The sequence below is a fragment of the Podarcis raffonei genome, chromosome 10, assembly GCF_027172205.1.
Source record: "Podarcis raffonei isolate rPodRaf1 chromosome 10, rPodRaf1.pri, whole genome shotgun sequence".
NCBI lineage: Eukaryota > Metazoa > Chordata > Lepidosauria > Squamata > Lacertidae > Podarcis > Podarcis raffonei.
In genome coordinates this window covers 57,441,753-57,462,846 of record NC_070611.1, presented here as the reverse complement: position 1 = coordinate 57,462,846, position 21,094 = coordinate 57,441,753, and the positions used below count along the sequence as shown (strand labels likewise).

Below are 21,094 nucleotides of genomic sequence, written 5' to 3'. Positions count from 1 at the left end.
AAATATAATTCTGGATTACGATGAGCTTTGCGCCCATCCTTCGGCTCATCCAGAGAGAAGCAACAGGACTCCCCATAGCTTTCTGGCGACTCCAGCATGATTCCCATGTGCACCCTTCTTAGTCTGGGTCACCACTGCCTCCCCGCTAGGTCCTTTCAGTTCACTTCTGTCTTGTGTGGGCTTCGGGGCTTCCACAGTTTCTGCTCATCTCCAGGAGACATTGCACTCCACTGGCTGTCCCCCATTTTTATCCCCTCTCTTGAACTTCCTGCAGCCGTTTCTCCAAGCGATCCAGTTTAGCCAGATTCTCTTTCAGAAGCTTGCTGTTTGGAACCAGCTGCAAAGCTTTCTTATAATAGCCACGTGCCATGATGTAGTTGCCCTGCAGAAGGAAAGGGGGAAGGAGGAAATCATAGCACCCGTTGCAAAGCTCCTGTTGCTGAAATGCCATTCCTAACAGCCCTGTCCTAGTCTCACACGCCAATAGCTACAAATGTGCTGGCAGAACCAGAATGGAATTGTGCAATAGTGAAGGGGTGTAGCCTAGTGGCCAGGACACCAAACTTTGTCCCTGGTTCAGATTGACAAAGTAGGAACTACGCAGACCTATGTCTCAGGTGGTTGTTGGGCAGAGGAATCTGCGCTATAGAAAGCCAGTGTAATTTACGCTGGGGTAAATTATGCAAGTGTAATTTCCCCCAATTCCAAACACCTTTCAGGAGCAGTGCTACTGTCAACCAAGCCAGCCTGAGCCCGGAAGATGGAATACAAGCCTTTAAAATAATTCATTTTTGCCAGGTTAACTTCTGTTGAGTTTCTAGGTCCTATGACCAAACTGAAAGGAGTTTGGAATAGGGATAAGTCCCCCACTGCTGGCTTGCCCCCCTCCACACCACATCCTTTTTGCAGGGACTTACTCAACCCCTAGGGGACGTGGGCGGCGCTGTGGGTTAAACCACAGAGCCTAGGGCTTGCTGATCAGAAGGTCATGGGCTCGAATCCCCGTGATGGGGTGAGCTCCTGTTGCTCTGTCCCAGCTCCTGCCAACCTAGCAGTTCGAAAGCACGTCAGAGTGCAAGTAGATAAATAGGTACCGCTCCGGCGGGAAGGTAAACGGCGTTTCCGTGTGCTGCTCTGGTTCGCTAGAAGTGGCTTGGTCATGCTGGCCACATGACCCGGAAGCTGTATGCCAGCTCCCTCGGCCAATAAAGCGAGATGAGCGCCGCAACCCCAGAGTCACTGGTCACGACTGGACCTAACGGTCAGCGGTCCCTTCACCTTTTTACTCAACCCCTTCTGAGCCTTACACCATCAAAGTATACTCTGAATAGAATATTCTAATATATATGCCAAAATGAGTGATTTGATGGACCTCTGACTCCTTTCTTAACCCTGCCTAGTTATCTCTGAATCACTTTCTTCCCTTCTTTGTTCCTCAGCAAAGGACCACATCCATTGGCAGAGCTTGCAAATCTTCTTACCTTGATATGCTCAATCCCTCCCATGTTCATCCAGGCTTGTGCTTGTTCCGGGTTGAAGTCTACAGCAACTTTATAGCTCTAAATTAACATGAAAAACAAAACAAAGCCCAAATGTTGGAACAGTCCTGCCCACAGTGTGGAAATCTCAAGAGAGGCCAGTAAGGGAATGTCACTAACATGCCTTTCTGAAATCTCCTCAGAGCTACAAGTGGTTTCAAAAACTGCTTCACAGTCTTAGGTGCTTACAATAGGATGGTACCATTCCGTTAAGGCTCTGAAAAGCTATTTCTTGGGAGAGCAGGTGGGGGAGGCAGGGGCACAGATTGCAAACTAGAACTTCGGGAGGTTATAATGCTTGCACTGAATTGGAGGATAGTATTATGAATCACAGAGATTTTAGAAAGGAGTGTCAGCAACATTCCTCCAGAAGACTGGGTAATAAAACACGTGCTTGATCATAGCAATGAGGACACACAGTGCTGAATCTTAAACAGACCAGATTTACAGGATGTCTGCCTGCATCTCTGGCTTCACCCCTTTGCCACATAAATCGAGCAGCAGTTTCAGGGCACCCAACTGGGGGAGCAGGGATACAGGATTGCTAAAGTGCCTTCTTCATGGGGCACCCCATTTGCCTCATCATCCTCAGCTGTGTGGGGGCCCACTTGTATGTATACCAACCAATCTGAAGAGCTGTGTGCTACATTAAATAAAACAGGTGGCTGGTGAGTTAAGACAGCCATGTGGTTTTTAATTATTATTATTATATTTACCTCAAAAGCTTTGTCCAGGTGATTTTGTTCTCTTAGCTGGTTTCCTTTAGTGAAAAAGAGTTCTGATATGACTTTGGGGTCCTTTGGTTTCAGCTGTAGAGCTTTGTCTATGGCTTCAAGTGCCTGAACAAACACACAAACAATGATAAATATGGGTCATTTGAGCAGAACTCCTATAATATTTTGATATTTACTCTTAAGTGCTGATTCACACATGTTTTTAGGTGTACACATAAACACATGTAATGTGTGAATGAGACACATTTGTATCATACAGGTATTCTCATCACAGAACCAGAACTGGCTGTGGTTTTCTGACAAGTGTCCAGCCGGTCACAAACTTGGTTTTGCTTCTCCACAATGTGTGGAACAGATCCAAAGTCAGAGGTGAACATGGGTGAAAATGCTTTTGCAGACTTCATAATATTTTGTCAGTAGTCTGTACCTTGATGTTCCTGTCCCCTTTTAACACTGAGGAAAACATCCCTACTTCATACTGAAAGCACCAATATTTTTGTTCTTGGACATACAACCCTTCCCTTTGCTGCACTACTGATCAGGCAATTTGTGTAGCTAATTGGTGCCATTTTTTTCTGGCAAGAAAAGTAACATTTCACCAGCAGTTGGATCCTCAGTACCACTTGCTGAAGGAAGTTGGAAAATGGAGTCTCTCCTCTACTTCTCCAGAAAAGTCTCTTCGGAGAATCAGGGAACCCTACTGGGTAAGATTGGTGGTTGATGGGAGGTTGATGGGAGAGGGTGGAATTACATCAAACTAGGCAGAGTTGAGGATGGTCTCCTGAACATATGGAGAGGCTTCTTGAGATTGCTGAAGGAAGGAGGGGATGAGAAAAACTCATTCCAGCAGATTTCTTCTGCAAACGGTTCTTAGACCCAAGCTGAGATCTTAACACTCAATGACAATACATGCACAAAGCCACATGATGTCTGGGTTGGCTTAAGGGTTATTGCTATCCATCATTTTAGGACTAACTCCACCTGATGGGTGGACAAAGACTGATCTCCTAACCAAGTGCTTTGACTGGAAGATTTCCCACCAGAGCAGCATTCCTACCTTGTTGTAGTTCTCTTGCTTGCTGTAGATGGCTGACAAAAGGCGGTAGCACTCCAGGCATTCTGCCTCCTCAGTCACAATATGATTGGTCATTTGTTCCGCTTCCTTCGTTTGCCCCATCATTGCTAAAACTTGAGCCTACAAAAAAAACCCAAAACAAACAAACCCTAAAAGGTGTTCTGATTGGAGGACCTCATATTTACAAGCACTCTGTGTCATCACAGGAGTTTATAGGATGACTTTCCAATTCTATCAGAATGCCTCACATACCGATGGCAACTACCGTATTTTTCGCTCTATAACATGCAGCAGACCATAACACGCACATAGTTTTTAGAGGAGGAAAACAAGAAAAAAAATATTCTAAACGAAATAGTGGATATATGATTTTTGTGGTTCATGCTGTGGCCACAGACATGTGATCTGACAGTGAGTTTGGAGTAGCCCAATGCAAAAATCCTGAGGATCCATGTAGATCCATGCTTTGTAACCACGGAGGAGGGAAGGAAGGGGAACCATGGATCCTCTGCTCATGACTGCAGCAGATCCCCCCCCGCCCCCCGCAGGCATTCGCTCCATAACACGCACAGACATTTCCCCTTACTTTCTAGGAGGAAAAAAGTGAGTGTTATGGTGCAAGAAATACGGTAATCAAAGGCATCTCCCAAAACGATACCTCTGACATGATCTGTCTCCCTTTTTCTCTTTTACTGAAGAAGAACAGGATATTTTAGTGCTATCATCACCACAGAGGGGTGTCTGTGGAGGGGATATATTTATTCAAAATGTCCAGCCAACCAGATTGGTAGCTGGGTTCCTACTGAGGATATTTGGCAAGCCAACGTGACAGTGATGTGGGATTGAGGAGTGGAGTGATCATTTTGTGGTATTATGGCAGCGGACAAAGCTGCATTGCAACTTTTGAATAAATGTTTACTTTAATTTTAAAAAATCTTTTTTGAAAAAGGGGGATGACTTTTCAGTGAGTGAGCATTGCAACACTGGAAGCTCACTGGATGAGATGTTACCATGGAGAAAGCCACACACCTCAACTCAGGGAGTGGGCACCAGAGCTGGATGATAATAATCTGAACCATTGGCTGGTTTATATGGGAGCAGGCCATTTTTCAAATGCTCTGGTCTTAGCCCATTTAGAACTTTATAAGGCTAATGTCAGCACTTTGAATTGAGCCCAGAAGCAAGCTGACAGCCAGTCAAGATCTCTAAGTACCAGCATTACAGTTGTTTAGACTAGCTGCTGCCCGGGCATTGATAGTCAGATCACTTCTCAACATCAGCTTTGGGAAACTTGGACTCATATACTCCTTCCACATTCCTCTTCCAGCATGGCTGCAAGGAAGAAATCAGAAGCTTGCATTTTTTCTTAGAATGACCACAGTTTAATATTACATCCAAACCATAAGCTGTGGTTAATTTTAACTATGGTTTGTTGAAACAAGCCAACTTCTTAAGCTATAGTTTGAAGTTGCCTTGTTTCAACAAACCATAGTGACTATTAGCGACAGTCTGTGGGGTTTGAACGACACAGCAAGCTGTGCTTAACTGAAAACAGAAGCAGGAGTCTCCAAACTCTTCTTCATAGTCATGCTGGAAGAAAAGTGGGAGTGTGCAAACCCAAGGCTTGGGGATGGCTCATTCTCATAATGCAAAACCATGGTTTAGCGGTACATCCAAACAGTCCACTTCCTCTCCCAGACCTAACTGCAAGCGGAAGCAACTGCAAAGCTGAAATCCACTGACCTTCACAGAGTCAGGAGTAGAGGAACTGTTCCTTTGACATGGAAGGACAGTTGCCCTTGCTATGGTTCCAGTGGTCAGTATGATATAACTCCCCCTCCTCTGCCACACACACACACACACACACACACACACACACACACTCACCAGAGCCAGCCGAGTCTCCTTGTTGGATGGTTGAAGTGCTGCAGCTTCCCTGTACACCTTTAAGGCGTCTTCATATCTCCCTGTGTTATAATACAGAGCTCCAAGAGGAGACAATATTTCAGCCTTCCGTGCTACTTTCAGTGCCCTAAATGTTGGCAACCAGGAGGGGAGCGGTGGAAACAAGGAAGCAAATAGCACGGATTGAAATGTGCCTGCTGTTAGGCTCCAAAACAAATACATGAGCAGTTATATACAATGCTGCCTTATACAGAGTCAAACAATTGGTTCTCCTAGCTCAGTATTGTCTATACCATTGGGATTGAGCTTGAGACCTTCTGCATGCAAGGCAGATGTTCTCCTACTGAGCTACAGCCCTTCCTAAGGTTCACAACAAGGCTTTCTGCCATCGGGGGCAGGGAGGATATTTCATCCAGTCTTCCCCCTGCCCCTCCTTCTGTCATCATAATCTCTACTTCCCTCACCTATTGATGCCTTCCTTGTGGCTTTACTTCCATGGCAACAACTACATTATTCTGCATTTCAGGAAATAACCCAAATTACTACAGTTGCAATAAATGGCATGAGCCAAGTGCATTACAAAGTTATCGCTTACATCATTTGTTCATAAAATTGGCATTTACATTTTCCTTTGTACATATCTGGGATTTCTTACAATTAGACGCCTTGAACCCCAAGAAAGGAATTTGACACTATAAAGTGGCACTCCCCCATCCTGCCTTGCCTTACCGTTTGTACCAAGTTTCAGCATCTTTGTTCTGCCCCAAGGAGCGGTACAGCCTGCCGAGGTTCACCATGGCCACATGATGATTGGGGCTAAGCTGAATGGCCTTCTGGTAGTGGGAAACTGCAGTCTCTGGAGATCCTAGGAAATAAAGAGGGTTTGGTTACGGCTTCTCTTTACATATCTTGCAAAGCTATTATGGATTCTGTTCGTGCTCATATATTTGGGAATGCATATGAAAACCAACCACACCTTCTTTTTTTTTTTTTAAATAAATATTTATTAAGGTTTTACAAAACAAAAGATTCATCATTTCAAAATGTATCGTTTCCATACATAAAGCTCATATAAAAAGCAAATACATCAAAAAAAACAAAAATATATGACAGAAAAAAGAAGAAAATAAGAAAAAAGAAAAAAGAAATACACACTTTCTTAAATTTATAGAGTTCCATGCCCCTCTGTCTTGACCTCCTCACATCCCCCTTTTTTGTGTTCCACTTTGTTCCAATCAAATTCAGCAAGTTCAAAACCTTGTTTAAACCATACTTAATTTTATATTCTAATTATTATGTCCCCATTTTCCATTATTTTAGTCCATACCTCATCTTATATAGTATGACATAATAATGTTCTGTTCATAACCCCCTATCCTTTTTTAACGTTCTTCTTTTCATACACATTTAACCAAAGTCACACAAACCCTGTTGCCTTCACTTCCCACATCATATTAACACTCAAAGATTTTACAGTATTTTTGTAGATAGTCCTTAAACTTTTTCCAGTCCTGTTCCATCAGTTCTTCTCCCTGGTCACGGATTCTGCCAGTCATTTCAGCCATCTCCATGTAGTCGATCACTTGCGTCTGCCATTCCTCCACGGTGGGTAGATCTTGTGTCTTCCAGTATTTGGCTAGAAGTATTCTTGCTGCTGTTGTTGCATACATAAAAAATGTTCTATCTTTCTTTGGCACCCATTGGCCAACTATGCCCAAAAGAAAGGCCTCTGGTTTCTTAGGAAAGGTACTTTTAAATACCTTCTTGAGTTCATTATATATCATTTCCCAGTAAGCCTTGACCCTTGGGCATGTCCACCAAAGGTGAAAGAATGTTCCCTCAGCTTCTTTACATTCCAACCACACCTTCAAGAAGAGTCTGAAAAACTGTGTTCTTCAACCCTAGGTCACCTGCATCTCTTGCATTATTTGTAGAACGTTTTAAACCCACCTTTCCTCCAAGGCAACCAGGATGCCACACATAGCCTTCAACACATAGCAAGGGACTATGGGCAGGGAGCTGAAGAGCTGCGTGGAGAACATGGAGAAATGCTATTGGGTGACAGAGAAAAGGCGGAACTACTCAACACCTACTTCGCCTCTGTCTTCACCCAAAAGGAAAGTGATGCCCAGCCTGGTGATAACAGAATAAATGATGTAAGGAGAGAGCTGAAGCCCAAGATAGGAAAAGAGGTAGTAAGGAACATCTAGCTACTTTAAATGAATTCAAATCTCCAGGGTCTGATGAGCTGCATCCAAGGGTACTAAAGGAGCTTCCGGGTGTCATTTCACGGCCTTTGTCTATTATCTTTGAGAATTCTTGGAGAACAGGTGAGGTCACTACAGACTGGAGGTGGGCAAATGTTGTCTCCATCTTCAAAAAGATGAAAAAGGAAGACCCAGACAACTACCGACCAGTGAGCTTGACAACAATACTAGGGAAGGTCCTAGAACAGATAATTTAACAGTTGGTCTGTGAGCATTTAGAAAAGGATGCTGTGATTACTAAGATCCAGCATGGGTTTCTCAAAAATAAATCACACCAGACCAATCTGATTTCATTTTTTGATGGAATTACAAACTTGGTGGATCAGGGAAATGCTGTGGACATAGTGTATCTTGATTTCAGTAAGGCATTTGACAAAGTCCCCCATGAGGAAGCTGGTAAAATGTGGGTTGAACGAGGTAACTGTTAGGTGGATTTGTAGCTGGTTGACTGACCAAACCCAAAGAGTACTCATATACAAAGATTCTTCAAATACACACAAACATATTTATCCTCACAAAAACTATGTGAGAGAGGTTAGGCGGAGAGATGCTGATTAGTCCAAGGTTACCCAGTTCAACTTAAGAACCTTCAGAAAAGCCTGCTGGAGAAGGCCAATAGTCCAGCATCCCGTTCTCAAGTGGCCAACCAGATGCCTATGGGAAACCAGCCAACAGAACATGAGCACAAGAGCCCTCTCCCCTCCTGTGGCTTCCAGCAACTGGTATTCAGAAGCATTGCTGCCTCCAACCGTGGAGGTAGGCCATAGCCTTCACGGCTAGTAGCCACTGATAGCCCTCTCCTCCATGAAAAGAGAAGAGCTGTCATAGAAGAGTGGGGATTTGAACCTGACACTTAAGTGCAGCATCCCTAATCACTATACCACACAGGCCAGCCTAACTGACCCCATAGGGCTGATGTGTGTGGGGGGGGAAATGCATTGTTCATGGAAGTTAGTGGGTGTGGAGATTACTTGCTCAAGGTAACCATCTGCACTTGACAGAGGTAGTCTTTATTTATGATGTAAATAAAACCACAACATACTCCTCTAATGATGCTTAAAAGCAGCTTGCAAGAAAAGCTTTTCTTTTAAAAGACACTAACATTTTTTTAAAGACACTAACATTAAATAGGAAAAACAAAACAGCACAGTTACAGGTATTTTATTCCTTCTATCAATAAATAGATTGGTTTAGTTTAAAGTGTCCTTTCGTGGCAAAACCTAAGACTGTATTTATGCATCGCCACAGGATGGAGCTGCTTGACTGTATTTTTCATGGACAGACGTGACAGATGAAATTTTGGAGAAATCCATTACAGCAGAGAAGAAGAGAGCAAGAGAGCGCTCAAGCTGTGTGTAAACTGATTAAGTAGTATCATTCATCAGTGTCTTATGCTTAAAAAAAAGCCAACAACCCACAACCGATGTGTTGATGTTAATTTCATCCTGCAGAAAAGTGACAGATTGCTAGCCTTGGGAAGCAAACAGCTATTTAAGATAAATTTTGTACATGAATCCACTGCCTGTCAATGGAAACATCTTCCACAGTAGTATGCATACATAATCTGCATGTGAAATGCAAATAAATACGTCAAGGTTAAAAATAACCAATGTTTAAGAATTGTAAAATAAAAGGGGGGGCCCTCTTGTTAATTTCACTTTATTTGAAACTTTCAGTCATGCCCTCAAGGCCAAAGCATATTTACAGTGATTCAAGACCCTTCAGTTGTTTTATTCACTGCAAACTCACATCTCTCACAGCAATAGAATCACAGAATTATAAAGTTGGAAGGGACCCTGAAGGATCATCTAATCCAGTGTTTCCCAAACTTGAGTCTCCAGCTGTTGTTGGACCACAACTCCCATCATACCTGACTGCTGGTCCTGCTAGCTAGGGATGATGGGAGTTGTAATCCAAGAACAGCTGAAGACTCAAGTTTGGGAAACACTGATCTAGTCCAACACTCTGCTACACAAGAATATGCAGCTGTCCCATACGGGTATGAAATCTCAACCTTGGCGTTATCAGCACTACACTCTAATTAAGGGAACTGTCCAGGCCAATCTAGATGACTGTAATGAACTCTACCTTGGGCTCCCCTTTATGCTTACCTTCAATGCTAGTCCTGTACAGAGCAGACCTACTGAAATTAATTATCTTAAGCTAGTCATGTTCATTAACATCAATGGGTCGACTCTGAGTAGGGGTAGCAGTGAATACCACTCTGAAGCTGCAATGGTTACAGAACGAAGTGTCTTGCCTCTTGGCAAGAGTGCTAGGAAGAAATGCCGTCTGTGCCTATTGTACCTGTGTTGGTGTTCTGTAGCTTTCAGGATATGAACTGTGATTCTGGTTTTGATTATAAACCTCTAAATGTCTTAGCCCAGAAATTTTCATCCTTTTTGAGTCCACAGCTCCCTTGACCAACTACATTCTTTCTGTGGCACCCCTGTGGGGCTGAGGAGCCCAATTATGTCACCCTTTGCCTGCAGAGCCAACAGCCCCCTCAGTCCTTTCCAAGCACTCTCCCTTGTGGTGTGCTCCCTCAGCCTCCTCTCTTATCCCCTCTCCTTGGGACTTCTCTGGGAAGCCGCCGCTGCCGCCCCTGGTCTCTGAGCTGCCCCCTCCCCAAAAAGAGGTGCTTCTTCACATTGCCCCACAGGGGCCAGGGAAGCACCCCCTGGCCAGCGCCAGAGGCTCCATTCGCCTGGGAAGCTTGTAGCCAGGGCTGCTGCAACAATCAGTTGTGCAAGCCTTTGGGAGGCAGAGACGCGAGAGGGAATCAGAAGAGGGAGGGAAGGAAAGAGGGACAGAGGCCAGTGTTGCCCACGGCACCCCTGACTATCATTCAAGGTACCCCAGGTGCAAGCCACTTCGACTTTACTTATTTTATTTTTATTTATTCATTGTGCTTATATTCCACCTTTATCTCAAAGGAGCTCAAAGTGGAGTACATGGTTATCCCCCCTAATTTAATCACAACAACAACCCTGCAAGGTAGGGTCAGGCTGTTTGTTCCGATTCTGCATTAAAGAGTGGCCTTACCTGGGGGAAAGCTAAGGGGCAAACCAAAACAAACAAAAGCACTTGGACACTGACCGGGAAATGCCAAGAAATGCAGAGCAAAGTTAAGTGTGGACTCCTCAAGAGTATCTCTTATACAATCCATCTGAATACTGAATCCATGTAACAAGAGGAATGTACAAAAGAATTACCAAGTGTTTGGAGTTCAAGGAGCAGGTTAAACCTGAGCAGCTTCTGAAAGCAAATTAAAATGTTCCTGGCTGAGCCACAGTTAAGCTAGTTAAAGCTTCATATTATTGTAAGCATTTTATCCCAATGCCTTAACTTGCAGTTTCGGAAGAGTCGGGGTTGACAGTGACAGGCCTCTCAGTCACCTCCACTGGCAGGAAAGCTCAGATGGCAACAGAAAGATTTGTCACAATCCCCAGCACTTTTAATTGCTGCGCTTTCCCCCTGTGCTGTCAAAAGCGTCTTTGGGGAGTGTGGGAGCAAGGAGATATATGACAGTATGAGGGCAAAATTGAGTGAGAGACATATTCCTCAAACCGTCCGTGTGTTTCTTATGCCTCTGACTTTGGAGATGATGCTAATAATCACAGTCCGTGAAAGGAATAAAAATGGCCCCTTTCATCACCTATCCAGGCTTCTTGAGGCAAGGCTGTGCATGCAACGGGCTTTTCAGAAAACTTCTTTTTATTTTTCTAAATTTAAAGCGCTGAGATTCTCTACCCTGACCTCATCCAAGACCTATGCAGAAGAAAACAGACTTGCAGCCTAAGGAGCAGGTGCCTGCCCTCTCATGCAGAATGCAGATCAAGGCAAAGAGGAAGAGTTTCTCCCACCACAGAAAAGCAACTCTGGCACTGGTGTCCAGGGGCTATTCTGAGGCTACAATAAGCTGCTTAAGAGGAGGAGAATGGAACAAACCCCAATAAAGTAGGGATATTAAAAATACATATATAGAAAACATCTACCCTACATTTCTATCTAGCAAAATATAGAACACAGCTTATTTCATTGCAGTAAAAAAAAGAGGGGGGAGTTAGATTTCAGACTGGCTGAATTTTTTATTTTATTTTAACACAATAAGGGTGGAAGACAGAGAAGGCGGTATTATTCCAAAGTGTATGTGTGCCAGGATGAATTGGGGAGGTTTTGGATCTGCTGGATCTAATGTTCTTCCATTCCCTCAAATCCTACCCCCAAAACCCACCCAGGAATAGGTTTGAGGGTGGGGAAGTACAGCAGCGTTAAAGCTGGCATATTTCTTTTCCCTCTGGCTACCCCATCACTAGCATATTCTCTGGTTGGTGGAAAACTGGCTGGACTCAAGATTTGATAGTTCTTGTACCACAGGGTGCCTGTCACCACAATACAAAGGGAGGAGGATCACCAAAATTTACTTTTCCTGCTGTGGCTTTCAGAAGTGTTAATATGCACCTTCTCCCTTATTTTATGTCTGAGAAATGCTTGCTGCAGCAGTTGGAAGCCCAGATAGTTATGTAACCTTCCCTGTCAACAGCTCAGCCAATTGTCTGAAGTCTGTTTTGGAATGGGCAACCTAAGAGCCAAAAGGAGTGGCTTACTTTCTTGGTCCACTATTCAAATTCAAGTCAATGTAAGACGTGCCATTTGCAGTGACTACTTCTATTACGTTTGTGCCAAGGAGGGAACCAAAGCTACAGAAGCTGGATCTGAAAGACTCCGCATTCTGTCATGAGTCTTTTGCTGAGAAAACATACGTGCCTCCTTTTCCAAGTCACGGCATTTGTGTTTGGGCAAAACAAGCCCACTGCAAAGCCAGGTTTTCTTCTGTAGCAGCTGCACTCTTCCTCTGGGAGCTGATGTGCAATTCTGAGCCACCACTGAGCTGCAGCAGGAAAGCCTGGGAAGTGGCCGAAGCATACATGGTTTCAAAGTGGTCATAGTGCATCACCATCACCAACCCTTTGGTGGCCCAGACAGAAAGCAGGACAACACTCTGCTGGCTTGAAAAGACAAGCACATACCAGGAAGGTTGCCAGCTGGACATCACTGCTAATTGCAAACCCTTCCAAGCGCACTTCCAATGACCACCTGATGTGGATGCTGACTCGTGAATTTATCCATTTACAGTGTGATCCTATACATGCCAATCAGAAATATGCCCCCACTGAATTCAATGGAACTTACTCCCGGGAAAGTGTGCATGTGATTGCTTGGCTGGGAGTAAGCCCTCTTGAACTCAATGGTGCTTTGTTCTAAAAGGCATGCACAGGTTTACACTGTCAGGTACCTAGGGTTTTAAGGACCCTAATGTCTAGTGCTCACGGCACACCTGCCCTGATAACCAGCTATGCATCTTTCTGCAGGTGGGAGGGACTATGCTAACACACATATACACACCATTGTTAAGGTTGGAGGGGGGGTGTAGGGTTGTACTGTTACAATTCTTCTCCTTTCATTATGCTTGGCCTCATTTACCCTCCCTGACATTTAATCTCTCTGGTTGTGGTGAACCATGTGGTTTCATTTACAAATGTCCATGACATCACCAAGTCACATGTAACACTGCAACATCATAGACAAAACCGGACTGGTCGCTGCAGTTAATCAGCGGGAGGTGAGGCAGATGAGGGCAAGAGTGAAAAGAAGGAAAATGCAGAAAAGGAGCAGCAGCTGAACTGGGGACCAAAAGGCTGCTGAACAATTTTGAAGTAATTCGGGTATGGTTGCAGCAGGTATCAAAACTGCCAAAAATGGGAATAACTTTTCAACACATACGAAAGTTAACTAAAGACTAATTGAGACGTTCTGGTTCATTTTCACAGATGGCAACAAGAATGGGCACATTCGCTTTCGGGCACTTTGAATTACACAGATTAAACTAATTGTCCTCTTGGTTCAACCAGAATATATCTAATAACCCCAGTGCAGTGTGTACTTACCTGTGTCTACTAAGAAAACCCCATAGTTATTGTGCAGATCGGAGCTCTCAGGACAGTTCTCTATTCCAGCCCGGTAGACTTCCTCTGCTTCTTTTAATTGGTCCTTAACACAAAAAGAGTTAGCAAACGTGGTTACCCAGAGGGCTATCAGCCTCGCTACTCATGGCTACTTGAACATTTCTTTCCTGGAAATACTTATGGGCTTATTGGGGAAGGGTTCAGGATATTTCCTTCTGAATGCATAGGAGACTGCTTGAGAATGTTATGCAAGCCGTTCTGAGCTCCTTGGAGAAAGAGACTGCCATATAAGAGACTGAAGTACATTAATAGCACTGATGAAAACATAATGTTCCCATGAGAACAGAAGCTCCTGTGATATGCTTGAAGGTGAGCATGATGCTGCCGCTGCCCCAGATAGGCTCAAGAACAGAGGGAAACGCTTTCTGCTTGCACGGCAGCTGCGCCTGCACTTCAAAGAACAGTGCGCTGTGAGGCATAACGCTGAATCATATCCATGAAAGGGTCTGCACTCATCGGGGTCAAGAAGTAGACAGGCAGGTGCTGTGTGAGATATCATCATCACACATGGTGAGCTTGAGAATAATCTGAGGCCACAGGAGAGATTTTCACAGCTAAGCTGCATATATTCTAGATGGGGGCGTATGATGTGCTAAAATCTTTTGTATTTAATTGTGCTCAGATTTTTGAATCTGAATTATGCAAACTGAGCATATCTGTACATTTAAGGATTTTACAGGATTTATTCTCCTTCTGTTAATCTTCAGGAGGGACAAAAGCTTTGGGAGCTGCTAGGTCCTAACAAGGCACAAAGGTCTTCAGGACACAAGGAAAATTGGCTGTTGGTGTAAGTGTACCACTCTGGAGTTTTGGCAGGAAATAATTATTCATTTCACAATCCAGGAAAACTCGGCAGAATGGAACTGGGTGGGTTCACTCATCCCAAGCAAATATATTTGTTTTATTTAAAAGCATTTACATGCAGCTTAGTATTTCAAAAACTTCTAAGCAGTGTACAGTTTAAACAATATACAATTAAAACAAAAATGCAACTAAAATAGCAATAGAAAAACACACAAAAGCATATAGAGGCATTGCCGACATGTCAAACAGGGTCCTGTCTTACAGGCCAGGGAAAGCCTGGACGAAAAGGCAAGTCTTCCCAAGATAGTTTTCCAAGATGCTCATCAGAGAAGGACCCAGACATAGATCAAAATGTTCCTGGTTTAGGCCCCAGATACTGGTGTTGGCTACAACATGTTTCCTAATTTCCAGTGCGGAAGCTGCATTGGCCTCTTGCAGCTGTTTCCTGCACGCTTTTTGTTACGTTCCTCCCCCTCAGGGATTTTTAAAGCACCCACACCTCACAGCTCTTGTGGCCCTTTAAAATGCACTACATGAGCCTTCCATCTTTGCTTTGCCATGGTTGCAGCAGGGAAGCTTGAGATGCCACAGCTCCGAGCCCCTGCTTTGCAAGCAGAAGGTCCCAGGTTCAATCCCTGGCATCTCCAGTTAAAGGACCAGCTATCAAGTTGTGGGTGAGTCCTCTAGTTGGGACTCTGGCCGCAGGAGACAATACTGAGCTAGATGGATAACAGCTGGAAGGCAGTGTCCAATGCCCCTTTGACTCCAGAAGGTGTTTTCTGCAAAAAAAATCTGCATGAACTGCAAACAATGGAGTCCCCAAGTCTCCACCACCCCCATTTACGTTGCCTGAATCATAATATTGTAGTTTTCAGGCCTCAATAATACAATATGCTTCTGAAGGAGGATTCCTGCCTAAGGCATCCATTTTGGCTTCATTAAAAAGCAAAGCAAAACCTCATTTGATTCTAGATCAGGGGTCAGCAACCTTTTTCAGCCGTGGGCTGGTCCACCGTCCCTCAGACCATATGGTGGGCCGGACTATATTTTGTAGGGAAAAAATGAACGAATTCCTATGCCCCACAAATAACCCAGAGATGAATTTTAAATAAAAGCACACATTCTACTCATGTAAAAACACCAGGCAGGCCCCACAAATAACCCAGAGATGCATTTTAAATAAAAGCACACATTCTACTCATGTAAAAACACCAGGCAGGCCCCACAAATAACCCAGAGATGCATTTTAAATAAAAGCACACATTCTACTCATGTAAAAACACGCTGATTCCCGGACCATCCACGGGCTGGATTGAGAAGGCGATTGGGCCGCATCCGGCCCGCAGGCCTTAGGTTGCCTACCCCTGTTCTAGATCAACCAGAGGCACAAGGTCAGCTGCCTAATGCCAGTATACAACCAAATCAAGCACCGCCTTCTGAACTTCTGATGTCTTAAGCATTCCAATGAGAACAAGTTTCGTTGGGTTAGGGAACCCAGAAGAGAAACAGAACTGTAGAGTTGGAAAGGATGATAATCATTTGGTCCAATGCAGGAGTCTTTTGCCCAACGCAGAGCTTGAACCCACAACCCTGAGATTAAGAGACTCATGCTGGGTAGCTCAGTTGGCTAGAGTTTGGTGCTGATAATGCCAAGGTTACAGGTTCGATCCCCGTAAGGGGGAGCTGCATATTCCTGCATTGCAGGGGATTGGACTAAATGATCCACAGAGGCTCTTCCAACTCTATGATTCTATGCTATCTCTGAGCTATCCCTATAGCGCTTTGAATTCCACAAGCATCACAGGAGAAGCAGCTTTTCTTAAAGGTACAGAATCTTCAAAAGCAGCGAAGTGCTCGCAGTTAAGTTTGGGGCTCACTACAACACTGGCTTGTGTAATCGTCCTCCCTTTGCAAGTCGGCTCTCATTTGAAAATCACCTTTCGAGGGGAGGACAGGGTAATTACGCTGACTTACAACCCAACTCCCTTGAGCATGGAACATTAATCTTAAGTGCCCCTTTTTACAACTACTGGAGCAAAGGAACGTCAAGGCTCATTTTAGATTCTTACATTGCAAGGGGAAACGTGCCGTGCAGGATCAACTGAATCAATCAGAAAGCTCCCTCCTCCTCCCTTTCCCAGATTATAATAAAAATAATTCCAGAACCCACAATTAATCAGTCTGCTTACTTCATAGTAGCTGCAGAGAGTGTGACTTCTACTGCTTGACCTGATCCTCCTGTTAGTCTGGCAGCGTGGGAGCGCTAGTAGCGCTGCTGCTTTGTGCACCCCCAGGTAACTTGCCAAGCCCCACACCACGCAGAAGGAGCCTTTGCTGCAGCTCCTGTGCACTCCCAAAACTAACCCAGTCTACCAAAGGATGGCACTGGCAATAGGAAGGAGTCAGAGCTGCACACGTTGCTAGAGTGCAGCCTCCCCAAACCTGGTTCCCTCCTGGACTACAACTCCCATCAGCCCCAGCCAGCATGGCCAATGGTCAGGGATGGTGGGAGCTGAAGTGTAAAAAAAATATCTGGAGGGCACCACGTTGGGGAATGTTACCATGGTGGGAGGAGAAGAAGTGCATCAGTGACTCCCATCCCAGTGGGTAGGGATCTAATAAGACATTGGGGCTCCCCTGCAGCTACTGAGAGAAGATACTTTCCTCATCTATTTACAACTGAGCCAATGCTGCTCCTCCCACAATGTGGACACCATGTTCACATGCCACAAAGTTGTGGGGAAGGACCTTTCAATGGTTCTGGGGGCAATGGCAACCCCAACCATGAGGGTCATCCAGTTCAACCCAAAAAACCCTGAGATTAATAGTCTCGTGCTCTACCGACTAAGCTATCCACTTGCAGCACATCTATTGCCCTGGACCATTTTTTAAATTAAAAGTTGATGAGTCAGTGAAGACCCGTGTATTTTATTTATTGATTAATTTTCTGTATCTCCTTTCATCCAAGGATCACAGGGCGGTTCACAAGTGACCCAAACCTATGATTCTAACAGTTCACCAAACTATTCTTTACTGATGCTTCATGTTATTACCTCCTCAGATGAGATAATGTTTTGAGGGAACAGGCAGATTGAGAATGAGCCTCTCCTATTACCTTTTCTATCGTTGTTGCAGACAAGAAGTTTACTGCTGCTAGGGGACAACTGTTTTTGACTCGCAACCTCTTTGACTCAATATTAGTTATTGCTCTAATGGCCTTATGACCAGTGCTGCACAGTATTGAAAATCCATACTCTTTAAGTCTGTTGTCACTGAGAGCAATTAATTTCGTTTATTCTCTGGAGGTGGTTCAAAATGAAGACAGCCTTACTCATGCCCCACCTGCAAAGAGGAAAAATCAGTATGCGGCACTGGCTCCCAACTCTGCATGCGATGATAAAGCAACCCAGCATCAGAATCCCAAAGGCAAAGCCGTGGTTTCCTTATCCTTGCACTATTTTCCATATGCCTACGTAGATGTAACAGTATACCTACAGTGAATGAGAGAAAGGATTCCTGCCTACGACAGTGCTTTTATTGACATAATCATTCATTTTCCATAGGTAAACACAAATAAATGAAAACATTTCAGAGATGCTTCTGACATGTTTTACATATTTGCAAAATGGGGCACCTGCCTCATTGGGACAGGCAAGAGGTATATCTTCAAAAGTTGTACGCTTTTTGCCAACCCTAACACTAACCCTATAACCCTTTGCATGCACAAAGTCCACATTCAGTCCCAGGTATTATCTAACTAGGGCTGGGAAATATTCTCTTGCCGGATATTGCAAGTCTGTGCAAATAGTACTGAGATACATGAGCCACAAACGACAGCTTCCCATGTTGTACGTGCAGCAAGGAACACATGAATGTGCCTAACATCCCTTGGTGTGCATGAGACTTTTGGTGGGCGATTATGCAAGTTTAGCAGCTGTTGCCTTCACAGCTCCATGCCTCTCCTGAGCAACAGAATAGAAAAAAATTATAGAATACGGAGGGGGGACCACCACAATATAAAATGCATCATTTCTACAGGTGGTATAATTCAGGTACAGAAACCGACACACAACTGGGGCTAGGTTAGTATAGAATTGCCTTCATTTTTAACAATTTCATGGTTTTTTCCTGCGTGGAAAGTAGACATCTCTTATCACAGGCATGTGTCCAACAGAGCTGAAAATTAGCATTAGTATACAGTACAAAGCATAGGTGGTGAACTGGAATGGAACTGGTTACCTGTTCAGCCAACAGTGAAGCGAGGCTGGAGTAAGCATCTGCAAAATCTGGTCCATACTGAATGGAATCTCTCAGTAAGAGAACAGCTTCTTCCTTCTTCCCCCGGGACCTGTAAGTCATAGGAATTTGGATGGGGGTGAGAGAAGGCAGTTCTCTTAACAACTTTCTCAGCTCACCAATTGATTAAAAATACCGTTAACAGACTCGAAAGTGCCTGTCTTCTCCTTTTCAGAAAGGGCTAGATAATTAAATTTTCTTCTATCGAGCGTCTCCTGGGGCAATATCATATTGCACAGCCTGACAGCACAAAGAGGAGTGGGAGCAGCCACTGGATATGAGCTACGTTGTGTGCCTTGGCACCTGCTGGCAACATTTTCTGTAGCCTGCTGGGCAGCACATGCAATTCCTACAAAAGCCCCTTCTCTCCCTTGTCAGCACTTCTTTCCATTTGCTATTGTATTGGGGCAACACAAATCTCCCAGGGAACCTGAGTGAAGCAAACCAGGCTGATGGAAAAGTCAAAATACTGGAGGTGGAGGGAGAGATGAGGTTCTGTATAAGGAACTGTGTGGTTCTCACTGTGAATCGTGCAACCCAATCTTCTCAGTTTCTGACTGGTACTCCAGGAAGGAGGCAGAGGGAATCGTTTTTCTCTACTTCTGAAACTCCACATAAACTAGAGATGATTAGCAGTCTAATTTTACATGCTGGTTCTCCATATGTGTTCCAGCGTCATGCTGAGAGGAAGAGGACCGCAGTGAGCTGGGTTGGTGTCGTTAAAACATATAGCTAGTCAAATCGCACATCGTGCATTTAAAGCAAATTTATATGGCTTCTCCCAAAGAATCCTGAGAACTGTAGTTCACCTGCCACAGAGCTATAATTCCCCGCACCCACCACAGGCTACAGTTCTCAGGTTTCTTTGGGTATCTGGGGTTAAAGCTAGAGTTTATGACATATATGTGGTCGAAGTTGAAAATGACAGCCCTGTGCCACCTCCTCTCTTTTCTCTGTAACATTTTATTAATAAAGAATACAGAATTATTCTGAGAATGTGACTTCATCACGCTTCACGTGTTTTGTATTACTATAGACATTACTGCGGGGGAGACACTGGGCAGGTGCTTTCAGAAGCAGACAGGCCTCTCTTGTGTCCTAGCCTCAGTACACCTGCAGCCGCCATTTCCTGTTTAAAAGGAGTAAAACTGAAACAGAAAACATTGTGCCCAGCTATGCAAATAGGTCAACTTATATACATCAGAGCCTACTGCATGTAAATCTGACAGCAAAGGAAAACACGTTGAAAGTCATATACTGCCAAGTGCAAATGTTTAACCGGGGAGGGGAAAGTTTGCGGTTTCTTTCAGATGTTCATGCCACCCTTTAACAGCTCCAGATGCTGGCGGAATATTGATGTACTGTGGGAAAAGGAGCTGGCAGGCCCAAAGCACGTTCAGTAATGACAAACCATAGTTTATTGTTACGATTAAATGCAGCTAGTGTCATTTTGATAAACGCTAACTCTACAAGGATCCGGTATAGGATGCCTACCTTCTTTTGGCTTTCCACCTGCTCCAAGTTATTACTGTCCATAAATTCCACTGTGGTCCACCTTTTAAAAAATCAGCTGCAATATTTGCCTTCAGAATTGAAGTCCCTGAGAAGGGCAAACTACAAATTGCTTAGTGAGACCTGGGCCTCCCGTGAATCAGCAGGAGACGGCTCAACAAATGAAAAGTTCCCCAGAAGCACTGATTAAGGAGCACACTTGCCCTCTGGGAGCCATTAGCTTTAATATCTTGGACTAAAGTCATTTACTGGTAGTCTCTCTCTCCCTCTCTACTTCTGACTCCCATATCTATAAAATCAGCACAGGGCATGGTAAGCTCAAACAGGCCCCATTTTTTTCCACGTCTGAGGTTGCCATGGGGAAAAGCAGGGATATAAAAGTGAAGAGAGGAGCATGATGAAGCTCAACAGTAATTGAGGAAATAATGAGAGGGAAATGACACTGCTTCTGTCACTGCCTGCCCATGCCGCCATCTTGGCCGCTCACGAATGAAGAGCATAATATGACATTGGACTCCCTACCGATTGTCTCCCAGTCTGTGTGTGAGGAAGGCTTTCTAAAGTTAGATGCGAACATGTGCAAACAGAGCACTAACAGGCATGTAAAGGAAAATGGCTGAGGGAATCATTTTGAGTGTTGAAGTGCCCTTCTGTTCAGCCATTTTCCCTCCATCTCAGCTGTCTTAGCTTTATGACATACATTTCTATGTAATGAGCAGTCTTCCTCTCAGACATCCAAAGCCAGGGGTTTTACTCTTTGAGGGACTTTTCCCCAGAGCGTATTTTAAACCAGCTGGAGCAGGCTCACAAGCAACTCCCACATTTAAAAATGCAATGAGGGAATGGTTTGTGTGTGTGCTGCTTCAAGAAAAAACTATATACACAGATGCTTCAGCAAAACATTTTCTTTCTTAGAAGTTGGCCTGTGTGCATA

General features: G+C 44.3%; 1 protein-coding gene across 6 annotated transcripts in view; it reads right to left on the bottom strand.

Moving 5' to 3' along the window:
• Nucleotides 1–242: 242 nt before the first annotated feature.
• Nucleotides 243–21,094, bottom strand: part of TMTC1 (transmembrane O-mannosyltransferase targeting cadherins 1) — a 164,822-nt gene continuing 143,970 nt past the window's right edge. For all 6 annotated transcript variants that reach the window (XM_053404675.1, XM_053404673.1, XM_053404676.1 and 3 more), the window contains 8 exons: nt 18,592–18,700; nt 13,471–13,573; nt 5,982–6,117; nt 5,235–5,379; nt 3,330–3,467; nt 2,255–2,377; nt 1,482–1,559; nt 243–382 (listed from right to left, as the gene is read on the bottom strand). In XM_053404675.1, coding sequence (XP_053260650.1) covers nt 248–382; nt 1,482–1,559; nt 2,255–2,377; nt 3,330–3,467; nt 5,235–5,379; nt 5,982–6,117; nt 13,471–13,573; nt 18,592–18,700 — 967 coding nt within the window. In that variant the 3' untranslated portion in view covers nt 243–247. The remainder of the gene's footprint in view (nt 383–1,481; nt 1,560–2,254; nt 2,378–3,329; nt 3,468–5,234; nt 5,380–5,981; nt 6,118–13,470; nt 13,574–18,591; nt 18,701–21,094) is intronic.